This window comes from Meriones unguiculatus, chromosome 10 (genome assembly GCF_030254825.1).
Source record: "Meriones unguiculatus strain TT.TT164.6M chromosome 10, Bangor_MerUng_6.1, whole genome shotgun sequence".
NCBI classification, from domain to species: domain Eukaryota; kingdom Metazoa; phylum Chordata; class Mammalia; order Rodentia; family Muridae; genus Meriones; species Meriones unguiculatus.
This window is the reverse complement of record NC_083358.1, coordinates 60,119,482-60,142,314: the sequence shown is the minus strand read 5'-3', so window position 1 is coordinate 60,142,314 and position 22,833 is coordinate 60,119,482. Positions and strand designations below refer to the sequence as shown.

The 22,833-nt window shown below is 37.6% G+C and overlaps 2 protein-coding genes and 1 pseudogene across 2 annotated transcripts in view; 1 reads left to right on the top strand and 2 right to left on the bottom strand.

The window, feature by feature from the left end:
- Positions 1-14,083, bottom strand: part of Spata1 (spermatogenesis associated 1) — a 41,463-nt gene extending 27,380 nt beyond the window's left edge. Inside the window, exons 1-6 of the mRNA XM_060392564.1 lie at positions 13,974-14,083; positions 8,409-8,580; positions 3,336-3,442; positions 1,956-2,073; positions 885-938; positions 573-792 (exon numbers count right to left, since the gene is read on the bottom strand). Coding sequence (XP_060248547.1) covers positions 573-792; positions 885-938; positions 1,956-2,073; positions 3,336-3,442; positions 8,409-8,522 — 613 coding nt within the window. The 5' untranslated portion in view covers positions 8,523-8,580; positions 13,974-14,083. The remainder of the gene's footprint in view (positions 1-572; positions 793-884; positions 939-1,955; positions 2,074-3,335; positions 3,443-8,408; positions 8,581-13,973) is intronic.
- LOC110540241 (translation machinery-associated protein 7-like) lies at positions 3,525-4,119 on the bottom strand (annotated as a pseudogene).
- A 32-nt stretch (positions 14,084-14,115) lies between the features above and the next one.
- On the top strand, positions 14,116-21,924 carry Gng5 (G protein subunit gamma 5). Its single transcript, XM_021627043.2, has 3 exons — positions 14,116-14,301; positions 18,743-18,882; positions 21,708-21,924. Exons 1-2 carry the CDS (start codon positions 14,221-14,223, stop codon positions 18,866-18,868), a joined length of 207 nt encoding a protein of 68 aa, XP_021482718.1. The 5' UTR covers positions 14,116-14,220; the 3' UTR covers positions 18,869-18,882; positions 21,708-21,924.
- The last annotated feature ends 909 nt before the right edge of the window (positions 21,925-22,833 follow it).

The window sequence follows — 22,833 nt, the reverse complement described above, 5'->3', positions numbered from 1 at the left end:
CAGGAGGCCAGAAGGGGGTTTCAGATCTCCTGGGCTGGAGATATAAGTAGTTGTGATTAGCCTGATGTGGATAGTAGAAACCAAACTCAAGTCCTCTGCAAGAACAGAAAATGCGCTTAGCTTCTGAATCATCTTTCCAGCTCACACCATTGTGTTTTTGAGATTGGGTCTCTCCCTGGCTTGGAGCTCACCAACGAGGCCAGTCTAGGTAGGCTAGAAAAATCCCAAGGATCTGTCTCTGCCTCCCCAATGCTGTGATCCAAGTGCACACCCTCATGCCTAACTTTCTTTGTTTGGTTTTACACAGGCTCGGAATATGGGCCCTTATGTTTGCAAGCCTAGCACATTACACCCTGAGCTGCCTCCCTAACCCTCAATTCATTTTTAACAAAGTATTTCACTGTTTTTCTTTCCCGCTTGTCCATTTTTAAGCCCTAATTGAACTACAGTTTTCTTTGTATCTTGCCTCTATTTGTAAGGTTAGATTTGCCCAAAATTTGTAAATAGGCTTGAGTGTTCAAATTTACTATATATAAGAAATTCTTTGTCTGTCCCATTTTAATTGAAATCACCTTCTTCCTCATCTGTAAATTCTTTCCAAGTATTTTCCAACAAACTTGGATCTCCAGGTTCATCCTCTGACAAAGTTACACTATCTGGTCTATGGATTGTTCCATTAATCTCCGTAGTGTCATTATTACTCTGCCGTTCATCTAAAGTAACTGTTGATGCTGAATAAACATTTCCTAAATGATCTATTACAGGAAGCAAATATAATTCTGGTTGAAGAGCCTAAAACATAGGAAATTTTTTTAAAGGTCAAAAACCAACAAAATCCACTTTAAGTTTTAAAATTAGTCTAACTTTAAGATTATAGTACATACATATGGAGGAGCAAATGATTTCAGTTTCAGTTCTGATTCTTGCTTTTCCTTCACCTAGAAATTGAATACATAAGAAAAAAATGAAATCTTTGATAATCTTTTTCAATTATTTTTCTGTGCTTTTCTATGGAAGACATACAGCATATAAATATAAACAGCAACTATGGCTAGATCACAGAGAATGTACAATCTGATCCTACTTCTATTCACAGAACCAACAATCAAAATTCTATGTCCTCTAATAATAATTATGATAATCATTTGCATGAGAAGCAGTGTATGTCTCGCACTATTCTGTGTGCAGTACATAAATTAGTTCAGTTAATCTTTATAATTCCATTAGAGGAACATGAACATCATCTGTAATTCATAGACAAGAAGGCACAGGCATAAAAATGAAGTAACTTTCTCAGATGGTATAACTGGCTAGAACTTGTACCCATAACATCTTCTACTTCTCAATAAAGGTCGAGTAATTTTCATTAAAAGATATAACTGTGCTATTCTTTTGCTCAAAAACTCCAAGTCTTCAGAAAAAAAAAATTATTAAGTGTTCATCTGGCATTCAAGACCTTCAAAAGTGTGCTTTATGATTGGTTCTCTGATCTCCCTCCCCACTTTTTGACACGATTGGTTGCATGATTCTTACTCCTCTGATCATTTTATTTCTTTGGTCAGAAATCTTTTCTGGCTCTTCATTATTTCCAAGATCAAATATTATCTTTCAAGATCCAAGCCTGAGTATCATTTCTTCCTCAGTGTCCCCTACCTTCCCTTTCCTTCTGCTGGAAAATCTTCTTCTTCACAATATAAAATATGACATTTAATGTATTCACATTACATAATTTATTTCACCACTAACCAAATATACTTTAAGGACAGATTCCACATTTATCTCTATATGCAAGAAGATGTTAACAAATATTTGTTTAAAATAAAATATTACAAACATTTTAGAATTTGTCCTAAATGATCTCATAGTAGGAGAAGGAACTGACTTGGTAAGCATTTAAGAAATGTAATTTGAAAAAGCAAACTTTATTAAAAAGGAAAAAAGGCAAGGAAACTTACCACAGCTAAATTATTTCCAATGCATTTCAGAAATAAAAATTTTTCTGCAACAGCATCTACACCAAGAAACTCACCAAGGCGCTCCCTCAGAGCTTGTAAAGTTAGTTGAGGAGATACTCTGAAATACCATGACATTGTTTTAAATAGATTTTGAACATATTAATGAATCAACAAGTTTAGTCAGCTAACTCAAATGTAAATAATTAAATGTATTAAACTAATTTAATGTATATAATGTTTCTATACATCCTAGAACTTTGAGGGTTTCTAGTAAGTACTTTTCAAAACAAAAGATTAAAAATGTCCCTTAAAATTAACAAATGAATGCTTTTAGTATTGAAAAAAATGTCTGTTTTGCTAATCTATATCCATGTTTTGTAATTAAAACAAAACTTTGATATGGAATTTATATACTTTTTCCCAAAAATTGTTCCTATGTATGGTTGTGCATAGAGATTGGAGGACAACTTTGTGGGTTGCTTCTCCCCCTCTACCTTCATGTGGGTTCCAGGAATTGAACTCAGGTTGCTAGGCTTGTGTGGTAAGTGCTTTTAGTTGTTGACAAATCTCAGCAGCTCAGGTCTATATATAATGACTATATATATAGAACAGAAAGGAAATCAAAGTGACTGGAGAAACACATAAGAAATTTTAGGGGGAGAGATACATTCAAGGGGAAAACAAATTGCCAAATCACATAGTGTCATGTCTGTCTAAATGTGAAAATACCCATATATATATATATATATATATATATATGCCAACATTTTAAACAATTATAAAGACCATTGTCAATATATTGCTTTAACTACTACTGTTCATATTTCAACTGGTTTTAAATTTTAGATAATTTCTGGTAATTACATTTGTGTGCAATCTTTGTAATAAGCAGGTCATACATGGTTTTCTGAGCAGTAGTAGTATTATGGCCAGGCGACATCTTTCCCTGTAGCAATGTTTAAGATACAAAGCTTCTATATTTCTTGCAGTATTGGTGATCACATCTGGGGCCTTGTTTATCACTTTATCTTTGATCTATATCACTAGCCTTACACAGTACTGTTTATTGACAGCATTTATTGAACTAGGAATAAATCATATGAATATTTTTCACTTACAAGATTTTTTAATTTCTAGAAAATATAGTTCTCTTTTTTTAAAGGCTTATTTATCATGTATATACAGTGTTCTGCCTGCATGTATACCTGCATGACAGAAGAGAGACCCAGATCTCATTATAGAAGGTTGTGAGCCACCATGTAGTTTCTGGGAATTGAACTGATGACCTTTAGTCATCAGCCAGTGCTCTTAACATCTGAGCCAGCTCTCCAGCCTATATTTTTTTTAATAGAGATTGTTTTATGACCACACAATACTTGCCTTATAAATCCAGCAGAAATAAACTTGTTAATAACTTCTATTGAAATAGTATTTAATTTATAGTTCCACGATCCTTCAGGGACATAAAAAACATGAAGTTCCACCAACTGAATAAGAAAAACATCAGTTAAATTTTTTCTAAAGTAGAAAAAGAATCAATTTATTTCCTATAGAATTTAAATTACATAAATACAATCGAAATACAGCATATATGCACTTATCTAAAAACGCTAAAACAACAATTTGTCAGGTTGACCACGTGACACTTGGAACGCATTTTCCTTTGAAACAACAATACCTGTTGGCTCACAGCCTACTCAGTACCTTTGATAAATGACACTCTTCCTGTGGCATCCAGTAAGAATATTAGGTGCTCTCTCTCTTTCCCCCTCTCTCTCTCTCCTTCCTTTTTCTTTCTGTTCTTCTTTCTAAACAAAAGTTTACTACAATGTACAACAAGCTCCAGGATAACACTTCATAGCTTTAGGTGGTAAAAAGATGTTACAGCAGGAAATCCAGATGTTTAAATAGAAATGAAAGAGCGTTTGCTACTATCTTGAGTACAAGGACAGCTTATTTTTTACCAGACTTCCTAATTCCATTTGTGGCTATGGGTCCCTTTCCAGCAGGCCTGGCTTTTAGCTCCTTGAGATTTTTTCTACTCCTCTTCTTGATTCCACTTGAAGGTCTTGTCTTCCTCATCCATTTCCTTGGCCTATATCTTGAGCTGTTTCAGGGGCCTGTTTTTGAGCCCTTTGTAGTCTCTTCCCCAGACCCTTATCATAAGCTGGAAATGGAAATGGTGTTTTCTTATCATTGGCTTTTATCCCACACATCCACTCCACATTCTCAATTTCTTTAATATGACCTCCTGGAATCCTTATTCTTTGTATATTGTCTGCCTTTTAAAGGTTGAAGGATTGTTGTCTCACAGTGACAATCCAAAAGTTAATATTGTGGTTTGAGGTATATATCTATTCCCTAGAGCTCTAGGGAGAATCTATTCTTGATGTTAGCTTAGCCTGTTGATGACTGTACCAAACTACCTACTTAAAATTAAATCAATGATATATTTTTATATCTCTAATCAGTAACCCATTTAAAATATTTAGATTACTAAAAAAAAAAAAAAAAAAACTATAGCAGAGTCTTATGTTCTATATTCTAGAAAAGGTTGATATCCACTGCACATTAAAGTTCAAAGAACTTGAATACTTATACTCTTAACTATAACTAAATCTCTGGGAACTTTAAAAGATTTAATAAGTGGCTAAAGAGATAGCTCAGAAGTTAAGAGCACTTGCTGACAGTCAGCTCTTGCTAACTGCCCAAGTTTCGTTCCCAGCACCCATGGGGCCTGTAACTCTTGTTTCAGGTGATCCAACACTGTCCTCTCTTAGCTCTGATAGCCCATGATACACACACACACACACACACACACACACTCACACACGTATGCATGCATATGCACATGTACAAATAGGATTAATCTTTTTTAAAATGTTTGAATCACACCAGTTATTAAAATCAGTAGTTTTTTTATTTATAACTCTTTATTAAGAACGCCAAAGAAACAAAGGTATTCAGTGAGTTTTTTTTTAAAATATTTTTTTAATTTTTAAATAATTTTATACATTCACTTGTATCCCAGCTGCAGCCCTCTCCCTCTTTCTCTCCCTCCCTTATCTCCTCCCTGCCCCTTTCCAAGTTCACTGAGTGATTGCAATGTCCTTATCTGTGGCCTAGCAAGGCTGCTCCTCCTTCGTGGGGGAGGGAAGGAGGGGAAGCTCAATGAGCCAGACATTGAGTTCATGTCAGAAACAATTCCTGTCCCCCTTACTAGGGAACCCACTTGGATACTGAGCTACCATGGGCTACATCTGAGCAGGGGTTGTAGGTTATATCCATGCATGGTCCGTGGTTGGATAAACAGTCTCATAGAAGACCCCTGTGCCCAGATATATTTGGACCTCGTGGGGCTCCCTATCACCTCTAGGTTATACTAATTCTTCCTTCCTTCATATGATTCCCTACACTCTGCCAAAGGCTTTGTTATGGGTCTCAGCATCTGCTTTGATACACTGCTAGGTAGAGTCTTTCAGGTGCCTTCTGTGGTAGGCTACTGTCCCAGTAGTTTTTTTTTTTAAACAGGAGATAAGATGGTTCTTGAATGGAAGGTTTTGCTTAAGCTGTTTTATAAACCAAATTAATTGCTCCTATACTTTTGATGATAAAATATTACCAATGACTATGCTTTATTTTCAACAATATAACATTTAAAAGCTTATTCCCTAGTTTGAATACAAAGTTAATTATAACCTTATCTTTAACAATTATATTAATATTTCCTAAATTAAATGCATATACATATTTAAAAGAAATACATGTAATATTTTTCTATAAGTTAACATGGTTAAAAAATTGAACATTTTAAAAAAAAAAGTTAAATATTTTAATCTTAGAAAAATACCATCTTATTCTAATATTAAACTCCTGGCTTTATAGCAAATAATTCATCAATAATATTTTCATTAAATCCATTAACCATTTAAAAACACATTAAAAGAATATGTATATAGGTCTCCTATTTTTTTCCTTTTGCCTTATGTTTCAAAATGGCTCACAACATAACAGCATTAGATCTTATCTCTATTTAAAGTCTTTATAAATTATTCACTATGAATTTTTGAAATAACTATAATTTTAAAATGTTGTATTAAAGTTTTTATCTTGATTTACTGTTTGTTTTGTTTTGTTTTGTTTGTTCCTTCACATTGGTGTTTCCTTAAATTCTGTACCCAGACTAAGTACCTAATTTTCCTCCAACTAATCTTGGTCCTATGAGGGATTAGATAACTTTGGTTAAGGAGTATAAAAGAGACTAAAGACTTTATTTGAAAGGGTATCTACTAGAAAATATAATGATATTGGGATAAGGAAAAATGGGAAGATAAAGGCATGAAGATGCTGTGAGTTTTAAATAGAATAGTTAGTGTTGCAGGACGATGCTGAGGTCTGAACAAAGACTTGAAGGAAAGAATGATCCAGTCAAGTGAACACCTAGAGACAGAAAGAGTCACAGGAAGAGCTAAGGGAAAGGTCTCAAACTTGAAGGAAACAAACTTGAAGAGGAATGAAGCAAACAGGCGATAAAAGAGTAACAAAGTAAGCAGAACCTTCAAGGAGGAAGGGATACATGCTTTTAACAGAAGCACTATAAGACATGGCATACTTCACAGATGAAAAATGTATACACATACAAAAATTATGAATATTTAAAAATCTACAATTTACATAAAAGTCAACATTCTGCTATGTCTATCCCTCCTTCCTTCCTTCTTTCTTTCCTTCCTTCCTTTCTTTTTCTTTCTTTCTCTCTCTCTCTCTCTTTCTTTCTTGTCTGAACTCACTGTACATGAGATAGATTTTTAACTCTTGATTCTCTTGCCTTTGTCGTTCAAGTATAGTGGGATTACCAGTATGCACCACTATATCTGGTACTCTCTTTCTCGACACAACAAAGTAAATCTGATACCATAATTTCATATCAAAGTACCCCTAAATGTTTTAATATCCATTAACTATAAATAAGGATCTCTCTAACATTTCTATTTTCAATAAAACATTTAATTATTTATTAATGTTAACTAGCATCTGATCTATATTCAGAGTATATTGTTAAATTTTATTCAGTTTTTTTTTCAGCCTAGAATTCAATCAAGATTCATGTATTAGAAGATATGTATGATGGGGCACACCTGTAATCCCAGTATTTAGGAAGTCAAGAATAGTCAAGTATTCAAGAATAATCAAGTATTAGCTAAAAGGATTTGCATCAGAAAAGAAAAAACATTTGCCATCATCCTAGAAAAGGAACCAGCAGTGCAAGTTTCTGGGGCAGGGTTAAAAACCAGTTTCAGATATGTTAAGTGAGATGCTCACTGATTATCCAAACAGCAATGTCAAATGGTCAGCTTGAATATATGTATATAAGAACTGGAATTTGGAAAGGAGAAAAAAAATGAAGCCCTTGTAAAAACAGTATTACAATCTATAGGCTTAGCTACATGCAGTGGCCAATGTCTGTAATCCCAGCACTCTGGGAGGCTGGCAGATCTCTTTGAGTTCGAGGCCAACCTGGTCTACAAAGTGAGTCCAAGGCTACAAAGACAAACCAAGTCTTGAAAAGTAAAATAACCCAAAAACAAAAATAAAAAATTCTACAGGCTGGATGAGACCACTACAGAACAAGTGCAAATCTACAGGCTGGATGGGACTACCACAAAACAAGAGCAGAGAGAACAGCTGAGATGATCCACTATAAAGATGTAGGAAGAGGAGGAAGTTCCAACAAAGAAGACTGAGAATGAACAACCATGGACAGAAAAAGAAATCCAAAATAATGGGGACAGTCCAAGATAATTTAAGAAGCAATGTGAAGAAATTTTATCAAGAAAGAGAGGGATTAATGGTATCAGCTGTTGTTTTCAATCAGATCAAGTATGTTTAGGAAAATTAATGAATTTCATGATGAAGAGGTGAATTTAACAAGAGTGGGTTTATGAAAAGTGAAAAGATGATTGGGGTAGACTAAGAAAGACCAGGAAGTTGTTGGTAATTTATTGTGTCACAAAATACTTGTACAAAAAAGTAAGTCAATGAGTGACACATATTATGAATGCCTTCCAGAAAAGATTTCACTTGAGACTCATGGTCATGAATTTAAAGTTAAAGTGGTCCTTATTCTTGTACATTCTTCCTCAGTTCTCCTGGAAAGAGTACGTGGACAATGCATTAGTAGGGCTGTTTATCAAAGTACAACAAAGATGACTATTGGTCAAAAGTATGAGCCAGAGTGATCCTGTGCCCTAAAGAATTTAAGCTAGATACGATCATTGCTAATCGTAATAAAGAAGATTAGAGAAAGTAGGTTAGAGATGCAAGAAGCATAATCCCATAATCTGAAAATGTGACCCAGGAAGTTGGGATCATGGTAGCATCAGCATCTAACATTTTATGTCATTCATATTTTTTGCTTTTTTTCAAAACCATTGATAGGCATGGTTTTCTTACCTCTGTTGAAGAAGGTCGACTTGGATTCAGTGTCATATTGACCAGTCTCTCAATGGGATAGTTATCAGGTAGAGTTTTGGATGTTTTATATATACTTCTCCATTTAAGCAGCATTTAAAAAGTATTTAAATAGTTTTTTGGTTTAAGATAGCATTCCAGCTATTTCTGCTCTCTGATGTGTTCGAAGAGTAAAAAGAAAAACATAAAAGCTTTAATATAAGCTTATACATGTACACAATTTTATTATTCTCATTTAAAAATACATTATACACTAAGTAAGCCAGTAGTTCTAAGAAAACGTACACTCTTATATAGACAGCCTCTTCAAGTTATGATGGCGTGGAAGTGGTAGAATTTTAGAATGGTGGTGTCTTCCTGAGCTGGCAGGCATTAACTTGGTCTTTTCTTGGAGTGCTGGGCAGGAACAGTAAGCCACTGCCCTGTCTGTCAGTTACAGGGTCACAAGGTGAGAACTCTTGCTAAGTTATAGTCATTAAGTTAGTGTATTAAATACATAGTATTTTCAACTCACCATGGAATCCCATGCCAGTCAAGAATAATAAAGGAAAGCAGTAATTACATTATGATGAACTTTTGACAAGGCCATGTTTTACTATTTACTAAACAATTCTTTTTTTGTGCGTGTGGGTCAAAATTTGGGTTAACTATATACATACAACAGAAATATACTTTTACAAGGGCAAAGACTGATTTTATACCAATGGCCACTGAATGATGAAAATAGTTTTCTCAGATGCATTTCTTTCAGGGCATAGAATAAACGTAAGCAATCATTCCATTTGAAAACATTAGTCTTTAAGTACAGGCATTATTTTTATAATTCTCCTGTGTTTTTCTTCATAAAATTTATTTCAATTCATAAGAATGAATGATAAAATTAAAATATATTTGTGTCTATGATAAAAACTGAAAAAAAAAAACAGGGTAGTTGAAATATTATTCTAAAATCTCCAAAACTGGCTAATCCTTGATGAAACTTACACTAATTTAATGATACTTATACTAACACAATGAAAGCTTTTTTCTGTCTCAAAGCACTGCTGTACACTGATTTCCAAGCAATAATTTAAGTCATATAAAATTCAAAACTCTTTGTACTTAGCTCTATGAAATACTACGAGATACCACTATTTGTTTTAACTTCAAAATTAAAAATTAGTCTGTGGGATATACAATCTTTTAAATCAAACTGGAGTCACTTCCTATATATATAAATTTATTGCAACAGCTAAAACTATCAGTCATTTTGATATATTATTTTAAATGCATTAGTAGTTTAAGAAATAGTAATCCCATATTTATATTTAGTCAAAGGCTCTTTATGCTAATATTAGTTTCTATTATGAGTTTTAAAAAGCTCTGACTTATATACATTCATGATTATTAGAGAAGAGCTAGTCAATAATCTAAAACAATTACTATATGAATTAATTAAATAGTATTCAAATTAAACTGAAATTTTATATAGATATACTAGATATACCGTATTAGTTCAGAAGAAACTTGTAATCAAGAGACCTCAAGAAATGTCAATAAAGACCTACTTTACTATTGTTCTCTGGTAAACTATACTTTAATATACTCTTCATTTCCAAGTAATAGAAAGGCAGTAATAATTTAGCCATGTTTAGTCATTTTCAGCTGTACGAGTAATTGAGATCGAATTCTTTGGTGGCTAAAAACAACTAAAAGGGCCTGTTAAGAAGGTTAGCCCACTAGGAATAAGAATTTAGAAAAGAACTCAAGATTCCAAATAATATTTGGTAGCTGCTAAAGCAAACAGCATATAGGGAAAAAAGTCATGAAGCAGTTATCACAGCTATTAGATACACTTATTCCATGAGAAAGCTGTAATTACTGAGGTTTTAAATAGATTTTAAAAACAGTTGACTCCGTTTTTCTAACAGGAAAACTGAGTAGATACTACAACCAGTTAGAAGCAACAAAGGGCAGAATTTTTGCTACCGAGGTTCTCAGCCTTGGATTTTCTAGTTTTGGGGTTTTCACATAGAATCAATTTCCATGACTTGTCTGTGTTATCTTTATAATAATAACCTCAATGTGTGGCTAACCCGAATGAGTCTGTTATTAAATCAGTAATAATGCTTAAATTAAAACTTAGGCAGGATTAGAATTTGAAGTTAATCCTGAACAATCATTTCACGTACTAAGTACTAACATAACATGGACAAAGCAACGCCAACAATTGGAACAAGAAGAGTTCTGAGCAGAAACTCGATCTTCTCTGGCATACTAATTCCAATCAACAGTTACCAATTTGTCTAAAAGTCAGTTGTTTAGTCTGGGGTTCTGCTGCAATCTGCAGCGGAGGATTGCTTGCGCAGTGTGTGCAACGCCCTTAGGTTTGAGACCCCAGAACTATCTGTTTAAAATAGTTATTGAAAAGTATCCCAAGCAGAAAAGGACTGCAGAGATTATAAAAAATAATTTTGAGACTCATTTCCAGAGCTAAAATCAATTTTTAAGAATTTCTGGTATTCTTCAAAAAATAAGGATTTCAGTAATTTTTAGTTATTGTTTGATACAAGCATATACAAAGAGATACTCAGTGGACTAGAAACCCTAAAAGTAACTGAAATTGGGAGTTTGATATAGGCTATATTTAAATATAGCAGAACCCCACACAAAGCAATCAAGTGGACTGAGAACTAGAAAACCAGGGTTGTAGTCCTCCATACTATAGAAGACCATTCATTATGGTCTATGTCTCAGTGTCTTAACACTGACAAGAAAGTGACTTGGGCTCAGTAAGACCCTTTCCAGTTCTTAAATTCAATCAGAAAGTAACAACAACTTTGTTCAGGAAATGAGAGAAATTAGAATATAGTCAACCTTAGGCCAGATGATGGGAGTACTTCTTTGACACAGGTATCTCTGATCAGGATAAATTCAAGGTCTATTTCTTTTCTGAGAGTTTTGTCTTTCCTAGTAGATGAGTGACGTAATAAAGTTCTAACTCTCCTAAAAAAGTAATTTGTGTTAGTTAAATAAAGTACCTGCGGACACCGCAGAGTCCGCACACCTACGGTATATTTAAGACGATAGAACTAATTTGAAGACTAAAGTCTATTTATAATGAAGTCTTGACTTGTTGCTTTGGGCCTGTGGCAGCACAGTACATTATGGCAGGGACACCTGACAGAGGAGCTGATCACCTTATGATATAAAATGAAAAGAGTGAGGAAGAGGCAAGAGTCCTAATATCCTTATCAATGGTATGTTTACCTTCCTTCTACTAGGCCTCACTTCCTAAAGGAACAACCTTCAAATAGCACCACCGACAGGCAATCAAGCTTTAGCATGGAGGCTTTTGGAGTGTATTTAACATGGAACCCATAGCATGAGGTGAATGCTAACATGGTTAAGATAGAAGAAAAGAAATGTAAGATTTTGGAATATTTAATACCCCATTCCCTGAAAATAGGTGATAACATGCATAGATGTTGACTCAAACATATTACTGGTTATCTTAAACCCTTTTGCAAATGCTCTTTTAATTATCTTACAGGTTCCATATTCAATTATGAAAACTAATTATAGCAATATGTGAGCAAAGTCATGGAAAGAAATGCATTGTATGATTGTATGCATGTAATAGGATAAAAATTGTGAAACCTAAGCTGTATGTTTTTTGTTTTGAAGCAAGTCTCTCATTTTGTTTGAACTTCAATTTCCTTAGCTACCAAAAAGCAGAATAATGTGAACTCAAAACTGCCAAGTGCTTACCTTAAGTAATATAAATTCATTGAGAAACTCATTTTGAGAACTTCTGGCTTTTGGTTAAACTACAAAGGCTTGTGAATCTTGAAAGTATTTTATTTAATATTGAACTCAGACCAAATGAACTTACTCAACCCAAAGCTGAGTAAGTGAAGAACTAGGTAAATTTAAGTTGGCAATGTTCTGCTGACAAAATACAAGAAGAAAGCAGTTTATTGGTTGTTTTCTCTCATTAATAGGCTCCATTTGTGTCAAGTTACTTTTGACTACAAAGTCTTTCTTTAATCATCTAAAATGTGAACACATGATAAAGCCTTTGAAATATTTTAGAACACTGTGGAAGGTTAAAAAACAAGCTTATAGTAGATCTTGATAGTTCATAAACTGTAATACTCAGCTTCAGATATAAATGAACTAAAAGGGGATTTTGTTTCCTTCCTTCCTATCCCAATATCTACTGTTTATTGGACATATAAAATTAAGATGACATCTGGTGTTTGAGACAGCAATACAGTGTGGTTTCCTAACTCAATAGTTTGGAGAAACGAACAAACAAACTTCCTGAGACTATGATGAAATAAACTTTGTTTACTCCTCAACATTTCCTTAGCAGGGGGCACTGTACCATGTAAGTTCTCTGCAATCCTTCCAGCACTAACATTCCATAGTTCTTAAATATTATTGCAGCTAATGTAAAGTAGAATATCCTTTAAGTTACACGCTTAATCTTAGAAATCTCCGTTATTTTAGCATACATTATAGGCAACAAGGAACAAGGTAAAATATTCGCGTTGCCTTTCATGTTCATTCATTTATTTTAGTGGTGCAAGTGTGGAAGGCAGTAGCAGGCATACTTCGTAAGAGTTTGTGGCTAGCCTGGTCTACACAGTTTCGGGTCAGCCAGAGCTACAACGTGAAACCCTGTCTCAACCCAACAATATATATTTTTTAAAATTATGTATGAATGTGGGTCTGTGCGTGCGTGAATGCCGATTTCCCCAGAATTGGGAAGAGGGCAACAGTATCCCTGGAGCTTGGCGCTTGCGAGCTGCCGTGGGTGCCAGGAGCTGAACTCAGGTCCTCAGTCCTCCCTCTAACGGCCAGCCTCGCCTTTCATAGTTTTCACACACATAACTTCATTTCCTTTCATTCTCAAGAACTCCTTCCTAACTTGGGCAGTTTGGCTTGCCGAAGCATACCTGGGCAAGCGGTAGAATCAAATTCAAACTGCAGTTTCTAACACATTCGCTGTACTGTAAGGATTGGGTAAAACATCAAACATCCAGTACACATTACCGTTAGTAATGCGGTTTGTCGGTCAAAGCAAAGTATATGTCATTTTTCTCACTATCCAAAAGAAACAGCACTTTTGACGACACTCAGGTTTATAAACGTGAGGTCTCAAACCCGGGACAGTGGAGCTTGAACAAATTTAAATCCTATTTAACTTTTAACTCTTTTCTCCTGAAAATCCCTCTGGGGTTCAGTTACAAGCACGAAGGAAGCATTTACAGACATCAAAAGAGCAAACGTTCCCTAAACGCAAGAGCTTTATTTTTAGAAGCACAAAGACTAATTCCTGAAAGAAACGGCTAACGGGAGGCTGTGTGGGGCGCCCAGCCCCGGGCTCCGGCAGCACCGCTCGCCTCCGACCGTCTTCGGTCCCGCGGCCGAGGTCGGCGCCCTACGGGGCGAGCAGCGGCCGGCACCGCCCGTTGGACGGAGGGTCGCCCAGGGACACGGCTGGGCCCCCCGCCGCCGACTCGGTGACGAACGCCCGCCACCCCGCGGCGACCTCCTTACCTCGCCCCGACCAGCCCCTCCTGACGCGGAAGGCGCCGGCCCGGCGTCGGGCCGCACCGCCCCCGTCGCCGCCGCGCCCACCGGCCGCTCCGCCCCTTCTCTTCGGCTCGAGCCGCGGGGCAGCCGGCGCATGCGCGGCGCGCACGGCACCGGAAACTTCGACGAAGTTCGGAGCCCCGCCCCCGCCGTCCCGCGACCCGCCGCCCCTCGCTCGCACTGACGAGTCGGCACGGCTGTCCCGAGCGCCATGTCGGGTTCCTCAAGTGTCGCCGCCATGAAGAAGGTGGTTCAGCAGCTCCGGCTGGAGGCCGGGCTCAACCGCGTGAAGGTGAGCGGGCGTGGGCGTGGGCGGACGAGCGGGCGGACACGCGGCGCCTCGGGCCCGGGCGGTGGCGGGCTGTGGGCCGCGGCAGCAGTGAGCCCGCCCTTCCGCCGCCTCTTGCCCTGCCCCAGAGGGTCTCCGTACGGGACGCCCAGACTCGCCCCCGACTCTCGAGTCACACTTTTCACAAAGACGTACACCCATTTCTCGATCTTCGAACACACACAAGTCCGCTCGGGTGACTTCCAACTACGGCATAATAAGCAAGTTTGCTTGCGGAATGCCCCGGAGTCTCAGGACACCACCCTTGCTCAGTACAGCCTCGAACAAAGAGGTGTTTGGACAGACTGGGCGCCGTTCGCTCCGATCTGACCTTCCTGAGGTATCTGTTTACTGGTTCACACACCGGAGAAACTGATTAGCCCTGGCTGCGTTGGGCTTTACCTTGCTGTCTGGTGATGATTGCATTGGCTTGGGCTAAACTGACTTTTGGGGAAAGGCCTTCTGTTGATTGACAACCAGGTTTTCAAACGCTGTTCTGAGGACCGTTTGCTTATTTTTTAAATCCTAACCAGATTGGCTTCTTTCTGATGCAGTAGGTCAGGTTACATGTGAAACACCTCCTGTGATTATAAAAAGAAACAAGAATTATTAATCACCCTACTAGAAGCTGCCAGTTTCCAAGGTGATTTGATATTCAGCAAGCTAGTCGTTATTTCTAACGTGCTTTGTGGAGAGGGCTTCTATTTAGCTTCCCTCAAGTAGAAGAAATGTCAGGGATCGTTTAACTTCCATGTGGTGACCTTAGGAGGGTAGGGAGACGCCCATTAGTCTTGGTTTGGACACCCTTTCTCTAATCAGATTTTCACTTCATCCAAGTGATTTAGTCAGCCTTGGCCAGATAGAGCTCTGAAATAGGAAGCGACCTATTATTATCATCACTGATATATGTTAAAGTCAAAAAGTAGGTTGGGAAGGAAAAAAAAATAGGTTGGGGAAAGAAAAGAAAGGCAGGTGAATGCAGTAATTACAGTAGTGGTATTTGGCCCCAGTGGTCCAAGAAATGAGCTCTCAGACTAGAACTTGCTTTTCTTTGAAAACCCTAGCTACTCTGTGGGTGGCTGCCTCGAAGCTTGATCTTGTCTTGTGTATCTGTTCTTCTGAAGGCTTCTGATTGGGATAGTTTCAACCACCACAAATAAGCAGGTTTTTGGAGTTGCCGTGGCAAGGCACATATCACTTGGGAATTAAATGATTTTTTTCTAGGTTCCTGAATTAGGTTAGGTGTCACGTCGTCCATGCCATGCCTATGCTAGGCACCGTTTTTGTGTATGACATTTTAAAGTGAGTATAAACTTAACTATTGTATTTGTTTAGTTGGTAATTGCTATTGTGGTCCAAGGGAAGCCGCACAAACCACTGAGACACTGATCTCGGGAATTGTTTAATGAATGCTACACCCCAAGACTGACCACTGATGGTCTGGTATACAGAAAGAAACTCACGACTATGACATTGTCTTTTAAAGATAGCTTATAAAGGCAAAACCCACAGTTAGCTCACATGGGGGGGGGGTGGATAGTGGGATAGGGTAGTCACCTCTGACTCCTCAGTTATTCTTGCTAATTAGACAAAGCCAGTTCTAGCTAACCTTGAAAATGTGCCTGCCAGTTGGGGCTAGCTGTGTTTATGGTTGGGGAATTTCTGGGAGTAGCAAGGCCATAGAGTATGCTGAACATAGACACAGTTTTTTGTTAACCTGATCTTGCACAGATAAGCTTTTCTCTCTATCAGCAAGAAGCTGAGATGATGTGGCTGTTAGGGCCGAAACAGAAATGGCTATAGTTATGCTACTCAAAAGGAGCAGGCCTCATCAATTACAAGTACTTTATATCAGGACATTTGGAAGCCTGACTAACAGTTTCCAGTGTGAATCTCCTGGATAGTGGACAGTGACTATTGTGAAAACAACTTTTCATTTGCCTGATATAATTGTCATCTCGGAGGCTTACTTCCTCCGTCCAGTAACCTAGTCCTGGAAGCTTCTAGCCTCCATACAATCTAATCTAGTCCTAGAATGTTTTCAGCCCCTAAGAATTGTTGCTCTTTCTGACTGGTTCAACTCAGATAGCTGTTCTGGCTCAAACTTCCTCCTGGCTGACTGATTTCAAACTGGCTTCTCTCAGCTTCTGACTGAATTGATCAGCTAGGCATCAAACTAACTCCAGCAGTCTGTTATAATCTTCTGGCTCCTCATTCTCTGGCTTGGTCTGTCTTTACCTGTGTCTAGCTTGTTCTCTCTTCAACCTGTCTCTGCAAACTCTTCTGGTAAAACTGCATTTGAATTCAATGAATAGAATTTCCGTGAACTCAACTCCACCATACTTCTGTTCAACTCACTGACTCAGCCAAACTTACCTGAAGCACCACCGATCGGAACTCAAGAGATCTGCATGCCTCTGTCTCCTCTGAGTGCTGAGATTAAGGCCTGGTCTTAAATTTTTCTTTAGCTGTGACTTGCTCTATACCCGGCTGGCCTTGAACTGCTTGCCTCTCTTTTTTAAGACTAAAGGTGTGTCTGTATTCAAGCCAGATCACACAGACCTAGAAGGTCTGTGGATGTGATCACTTTCCAGAGTAGCTATGTTTCTGTGTCTTGGGGATTAGCAGCTTTTGCATTTTGAGTCTCAAAGTTCCTGTTGAGAGTATGTTTCTTTCTTTGGGGGGAGGGAAGAGGTTTTTTTTTTTTTTTTGAGACAAGGTTTCTCCGTGTAGCCCTGGCTGTTCTGGAACTCTATGTAGACCCGGCTGGCCTGGAACTCACAGAGATCTGCCTGTCTCTGCCCGCTGGGATTAAAGGAGTACCCCACCACCACTACCTGACTCCCTGTCATTTTCTACCACTCTTTACTTAACTGTTAGGCACACAGCCTACTCAGTGCCTAGAAATATAGTTCATATATAATGGTTACTTGAAAAATTTTGTGGGAAAGGAATTAACAGGCACTTTATGCTTACTGCTGATTGTGAACAAAACCAAGTGCTGTAACACAGTTAAAACTGATTCTGTACCCTCCCTACAGTAGCCACTTTTAAGGGGCAAAGCAGGCACCTCTTATATTCAGAGACTAATAAATACTGAGTTCTTGTGTAAACCAAACAGATCTATTCAGTGTAAACTTATCCCATGGTGCTCCTTTGGTCACAGTTTTATAGCTGTTATGTGAGGGGCTAATCCTTGGACATTTGTTGTCACCTTAGAGATAACTGAGATGGTGAATGAAGTAAATAAGGGAACTAGGTGGTTTGATGTACTTTCAGCCATTCATGTTCAGTGTAACCGTTCAGTTTGTTGTGTTGGTATCTGTGTTCAACTAGTTTGAGATAGGGTTTTACCAAGTAGTCAGGCTGGTGTAGAACTGTTTTAGTTATAAAACCTCACCCTGACAACCTTCCGCCCTTTATCTTGTGATTTGAAAAGCTAAAAGTGACCTTAGTTTAACAGCTTTGACTTTAGAAAAAGCATATGCATGGTGTACGTGGGCATACATGCCATGGTGCACATGGGTGGTAGTAAGAGAACAACCTTGTGGAGTTGGTTCTCTCCTTCCACCTTTATATTCTGGAGATCAACCTCAGGCCCAGATTAACAACCCTTCTGAGAAGCCTGTATTTGTCTCAAATGTGATTTGATACATTTATCAACCAAAATAGGATTCCTGTATTGTTATATCCTATAGTTCCTAACCAGAATATAGTGGTAGATGATTAAATGAGTGAATGCATGTCGCTCCTAAATACAAGATGTATATGGATGAGTATAAATTTGAATATTTTGAATGGTATTTGGTTATCTGAGTTCTGTGCTAGTTACCTCAGGTTCATTCATGGGCATTTTCCGTTTGCTTTCAAGACAGTTTCCCTAAAATGTTAAATATTTTTTTGTTGAATTACTAATACTATATATTAGTTTTAATTAAAAAAAAAGATAGTGGGGTTGGAGAATGTGACTTCATTGTTAGTGTTTACCTATGAATACAGAAAGTCCTGAGTTGAATCCCAGCAATGATGGGTCAGGCCTTTAATCCCAGCAACCAGGTTGTGGAGGCAGGAGGCTCAGACATTCAAGGCTGGCTGCTACATAGCAAATTTAAAGCCAGCCTGGTCTACACAAGACAAAACAATTCTTATTCTCCTTAAACCAAGCTGTTAAGGCTTGTTGACAGCCTATCATATAAAAACAAGACATGGGTAAATGGGATTATACTTTGTATTGAATCATTTGATGTATTTGAATCATTTACTAAGGGTTTTAAGTATGAGCCAGTATAGAACTAGTAGCTGAACTATTTTGATGTGCTGTTTATTTCGGGGGGGGGGGGAGTTCCAGACCTATAAGGACCATTAAAACCTTAACAGACTTTTCTCCACTCTCATTGAATGATAGGTGTCCCAGGCAGCTGCAGACTTGAAACAGTTCTGTCTGCAGAATGCTCAGCATGACCCTCTGCTGACTGGAATGTCTTCAAGTACAAATCCCTTCAGACCCCAGAAAGTCTGCTCCTTTTTGTAGTCATACATCTTGAGGTAAGTTTTTGTAGCACTGACAGCATCTATCTCTGTAATCTTGTCATTCCAATGTCTTGTTTTTGAAGGTTGGTTTGTAGTCAAGAGGACTAATGGTTTCAATTCTATCAGAGTGCTAAACAGATGTAGTAACTGTTAAAGAGGATGGGGACTCACAGAACTCCACTGCTACCACAGCCGTGTGTCTGTACAGTACTGGCCTTAAAAGCATGTGTATTTAGAGGTCCTAAAATACCAGTTTGTTTATTTACCTAGCAAATTGAAATTTTAACAAAGTTTACAGTACTCTGTAGGTACTTATCCGGATTTGGATAAATTGTTTGGATAAATTGTTGTCACTGGTGTTAAGAGCCAAGATATGAGTGATGTAGAGAATGAAAGAGTAAAGTTGGGTACTTGAACAAGCAGATATGGCACCGGCATCTGGAATAAGGAATGTTTTACCTTTGCTTTTTTCATTTGTTGAGCAAACATAAAACATGAGGTTTACATTTGTGTTGTCAGTGAGCTGGATTTGAGGATTACGATAATAAATCATTTGGTGTTTACTATATGTCTGTCAGATAATCTTGTCCTAGATTAAATGTCATGTGTGAAAAAAACCTGATCATCCATAGATGTGGCTAAAATTGCTTTCGGCTAATTTAAAATGTAAATTACAGGATACTGTCATTTGTAATCTTTGGTATATTCATTAGTAGTATTGAATTAGGAAGCAAACATTAACAGTGCTTTAAAAAAATACTTGGTGTGTGGTGCACACCCTTATACTAACATTCTGACTTGAAAAGTTCAGGAAGCTGCTTCCTAAAATACCTTGTTTTAGGCTTTGTAGATTTGGGAGTGTCCAGGAAGTGTAAGTACTGTTCGGGTACATAAAGTAATTCGTTTAGATGATTAAGTTTTTTGAAACACAAGGAGAAGGGGAGTAAGAGCTGCTTTAGGTAACAGGTTCTTTGTAAAGAAATACTGCTAACAGTCTAGCCTAGTGGCTTTGTACTAACAGTGATAAAGTTTTTTGGCTTTTGGCAATATTCACTGGAGATTTCTACAAGTTTCATATTTTTGATGATTTACTGAGGACATTTTTTAGACTCAGTTCCTGCATATTTACTGACTAATTTCACTTAATAAAAAATTATAAGTCTGCGGTCCTGTTTTTAAGAGTCAACTTAAATGTTTAAATTTAAATGACTTACATTTATTAATGACTGAGATATAAGAACCCAGATTTATGCCTGTTAATTCAAGCAATAAAAGAAAACTTTGGATATTATGATTTGAAGCAGTTTAGGGTAAGGAAAGGGTATTTATATGTAAAAGCACTGCTTCTTAAAACTGCGAGGGAATTTAAAAATCGCCTTCATGAAGTGCAGTAGGTCTAAGGTGAGGCCCTAGAACCTGCATTTCATTTGTTCGCTATGTTGATGGTCTAGTATACATTAAACACAGGGATTAAAAAACAGTCACTGGAGTCAGCTTTAAAAAAAAAAAAACCCAACTAATTAAATTAGCAACAGAGAATGCAAAAAGGAAATAACAGTTGCTGTTGTATGTTCCCTCCACGAGGATTTCCACCTCAGTAAGTGTTCTGTGTAAATAGGGCTTTCAACTGCTGAACTTCACTTAATACCAGTTTCCAAGTTTGGGACCATGGCCAGCTGATATTTTAGTGGCTATGTGTGCTTTAGAGGTAAAACTACTAAACAATGACTTGGAAATTTTGGTAATACTTGATTATCACTGCTTGTTTTGATCTTCCACGCAGGCATGGTGCTTTTCTTGTCTCCTCAGTCTTGCTAAACAGACCCTACTTAACTTGCTATAAAGAGAAGTTAAATGTGCTCCCCTCTGCCCCCGTTTTGTTTCAACTCCTTCAGCATTTGTTATGAGGTATTCAAAATTTCAAATTAGTAGAAAGGTGAACTGGCCATCTACTGTTTCAATTTTTTTTTAACACCTTATTTTTTTAAACAGCTTACACCTTTACCGATTTTCATAATCACTTACCGTGAAGTTGTTATGCCTGTTTTTTTCCTCTGTATTTGATAGTGTCAAGGTAATACGATTTTTAAATGTATAACTGTTGCTTCAATTTTGAGATCCCTGTTTTTCCTGATGGATTGTTTGGTCATTTAAGCTGCTAAATAGTATTATTGTATACACAGATCCTCATTTAACCATCCCTCTAATGGGCAGCATGGAAGTTGTTTGATTTGTATGCTGACAGTAATATGCTCAATATCCTTGTGGCCATGTGTTTTGTTGGTAGGTGAATAGAAGTGATTACATCTTACAATTTTTTCAAAGGATCTTAAGATTTTCCTCATTAAGCAGTTTTATACCTTTTCATTGTGATAAATTATATTGCAATAGTAATCTTACTATCTGTAAGATTCCATAAAACAGGGAAACTTGGGTTTTATTAGGGCCTTTTGTACTAACATTGATGTATCTTCAAAAGTAAACAGGTAAGCAGGCTTAGGCTCAACCTAATTTAAAAATGCTTTTATAAACTGACATTCGGGTGAGCCGCCTCGAGACTGAAGAATACCACAGCCCAGTGGAAGAGCTGCACAGGGAGGGTTGGTAGGTTATGGAGCACACTAGGGGATGTCACCTTGCTGCTGCTGCTGCACAGCATCTCAGGGCCATCACTGAAGAGGCCCAGATTGCCTAACTAGGTCAAGATTCAAAGCATAATAATAAAATAGGCAGAATATAAACCATTTTCAAAAATAAAATTGCTTTTGATTAAGTATTGGTGATAAAAATGTTCTCAAAAAAAGTTAATTGATACTTTATATTGTTTTTCCTCCCATTAGGTTTCTCAAACCACTTTTCATGAACCAGTGAATATTCAAAACAACTAAATTTGAAGTCTGTACAAAAGCTTCTCTATCGCACGTGCCATGATATACTACAATCTTCTACTTGTTGGTCCTTAACATCTACCTCTCTGAATTTTCATGGATTTCTGTTTCACAAGGTTTAACTATTTTATATACACTGGCTGTAGCATATAATAAAACAGCATACAAATTTTTGGCCTTGTTATTGATATGAATGTGCTATTTATTAATCCTTTCAACACCAACTCTTTTTTGTTTTTTTAAGATTTATTTACTTATTCTATATACAGTGTTCTGCCTAAGGGCATAAGATGTCATTATAGATGGTTATGAGCCACCATATGGTTTCTGGGAATTGAACTCAGGGCCTCCAGAAGAGCAGTCAGCCAGTGCTCTTAACCTCTGAGCCATCTCTCCAGCCCCAACACCAACTCTTAATACTCAATGCCTTATATTGGTAAGGCTTCGAGGAACTTAGAGAACAACTACAAATCTTTGTTTAAAGATTGGGATACTTCTAGTTTGTCCTTCAGCTACAGGAATTACTTTAAAATATTCCAAATATGGGGGAGGAGACTGAGCTTGGTATGCCATCTATGATAATGATTTGAGTTCAGATCCCTGCCACCTATGCAAAAAGCTGGACATGGCTGCGCAGGCCTATAACCCCAGCACTTGGGGGGAAGCGGTTTGTTGGCCACTGGCCTGAGTAAAAATGGTGAGCTCCATGAAAGACCCTACTTAAGTATATAAGGCAAAAGAGATATAGGGCACTTGAAATTGTCCTCTGGGCTCACACAGGCAGCAAGATTCCAAACAAAAACCTCTGTAGTGGTTACAGCAAGCAGTTAGTTTATACCAAGAAGGTAGTTGCTTCAGTCTGGAAATAACGAAGAATCAAGAACTGAGACCTCAACACAATGCCTGAATGAAGTACGGTAGTGGAGGGTAAGCAGGCAGAAAGGAGCAGGTAAACAGGAACGAAAGTTGGCTTCAGTGACCTCTGACTTTGCTCCAGGTGCTGGTAACCTGGTACAGTAAGGACCGGTGTAGTAACCTCTAGGACTGATATAGTAAGTCATGGTTACAAACTATCTAC

Excerpts from the sequence above, each read along its gene's own strand:
- Gng5 (XM_021627043.2), top strand. The coding sequence starts at position 14,221 with ATGTCGGGTTCCTCAAGTGTCGCCGCCATGAAGAAGGTGGTTCAGCAG. Across the intron at positions 14,302-18,742 it reads CCGGGCTCAACCGCGTGAAG|GTGTCCCAGGCAGCTGCAGA; the intron begins GTGAGCGGGCGT and ends ATTGAATGATAG.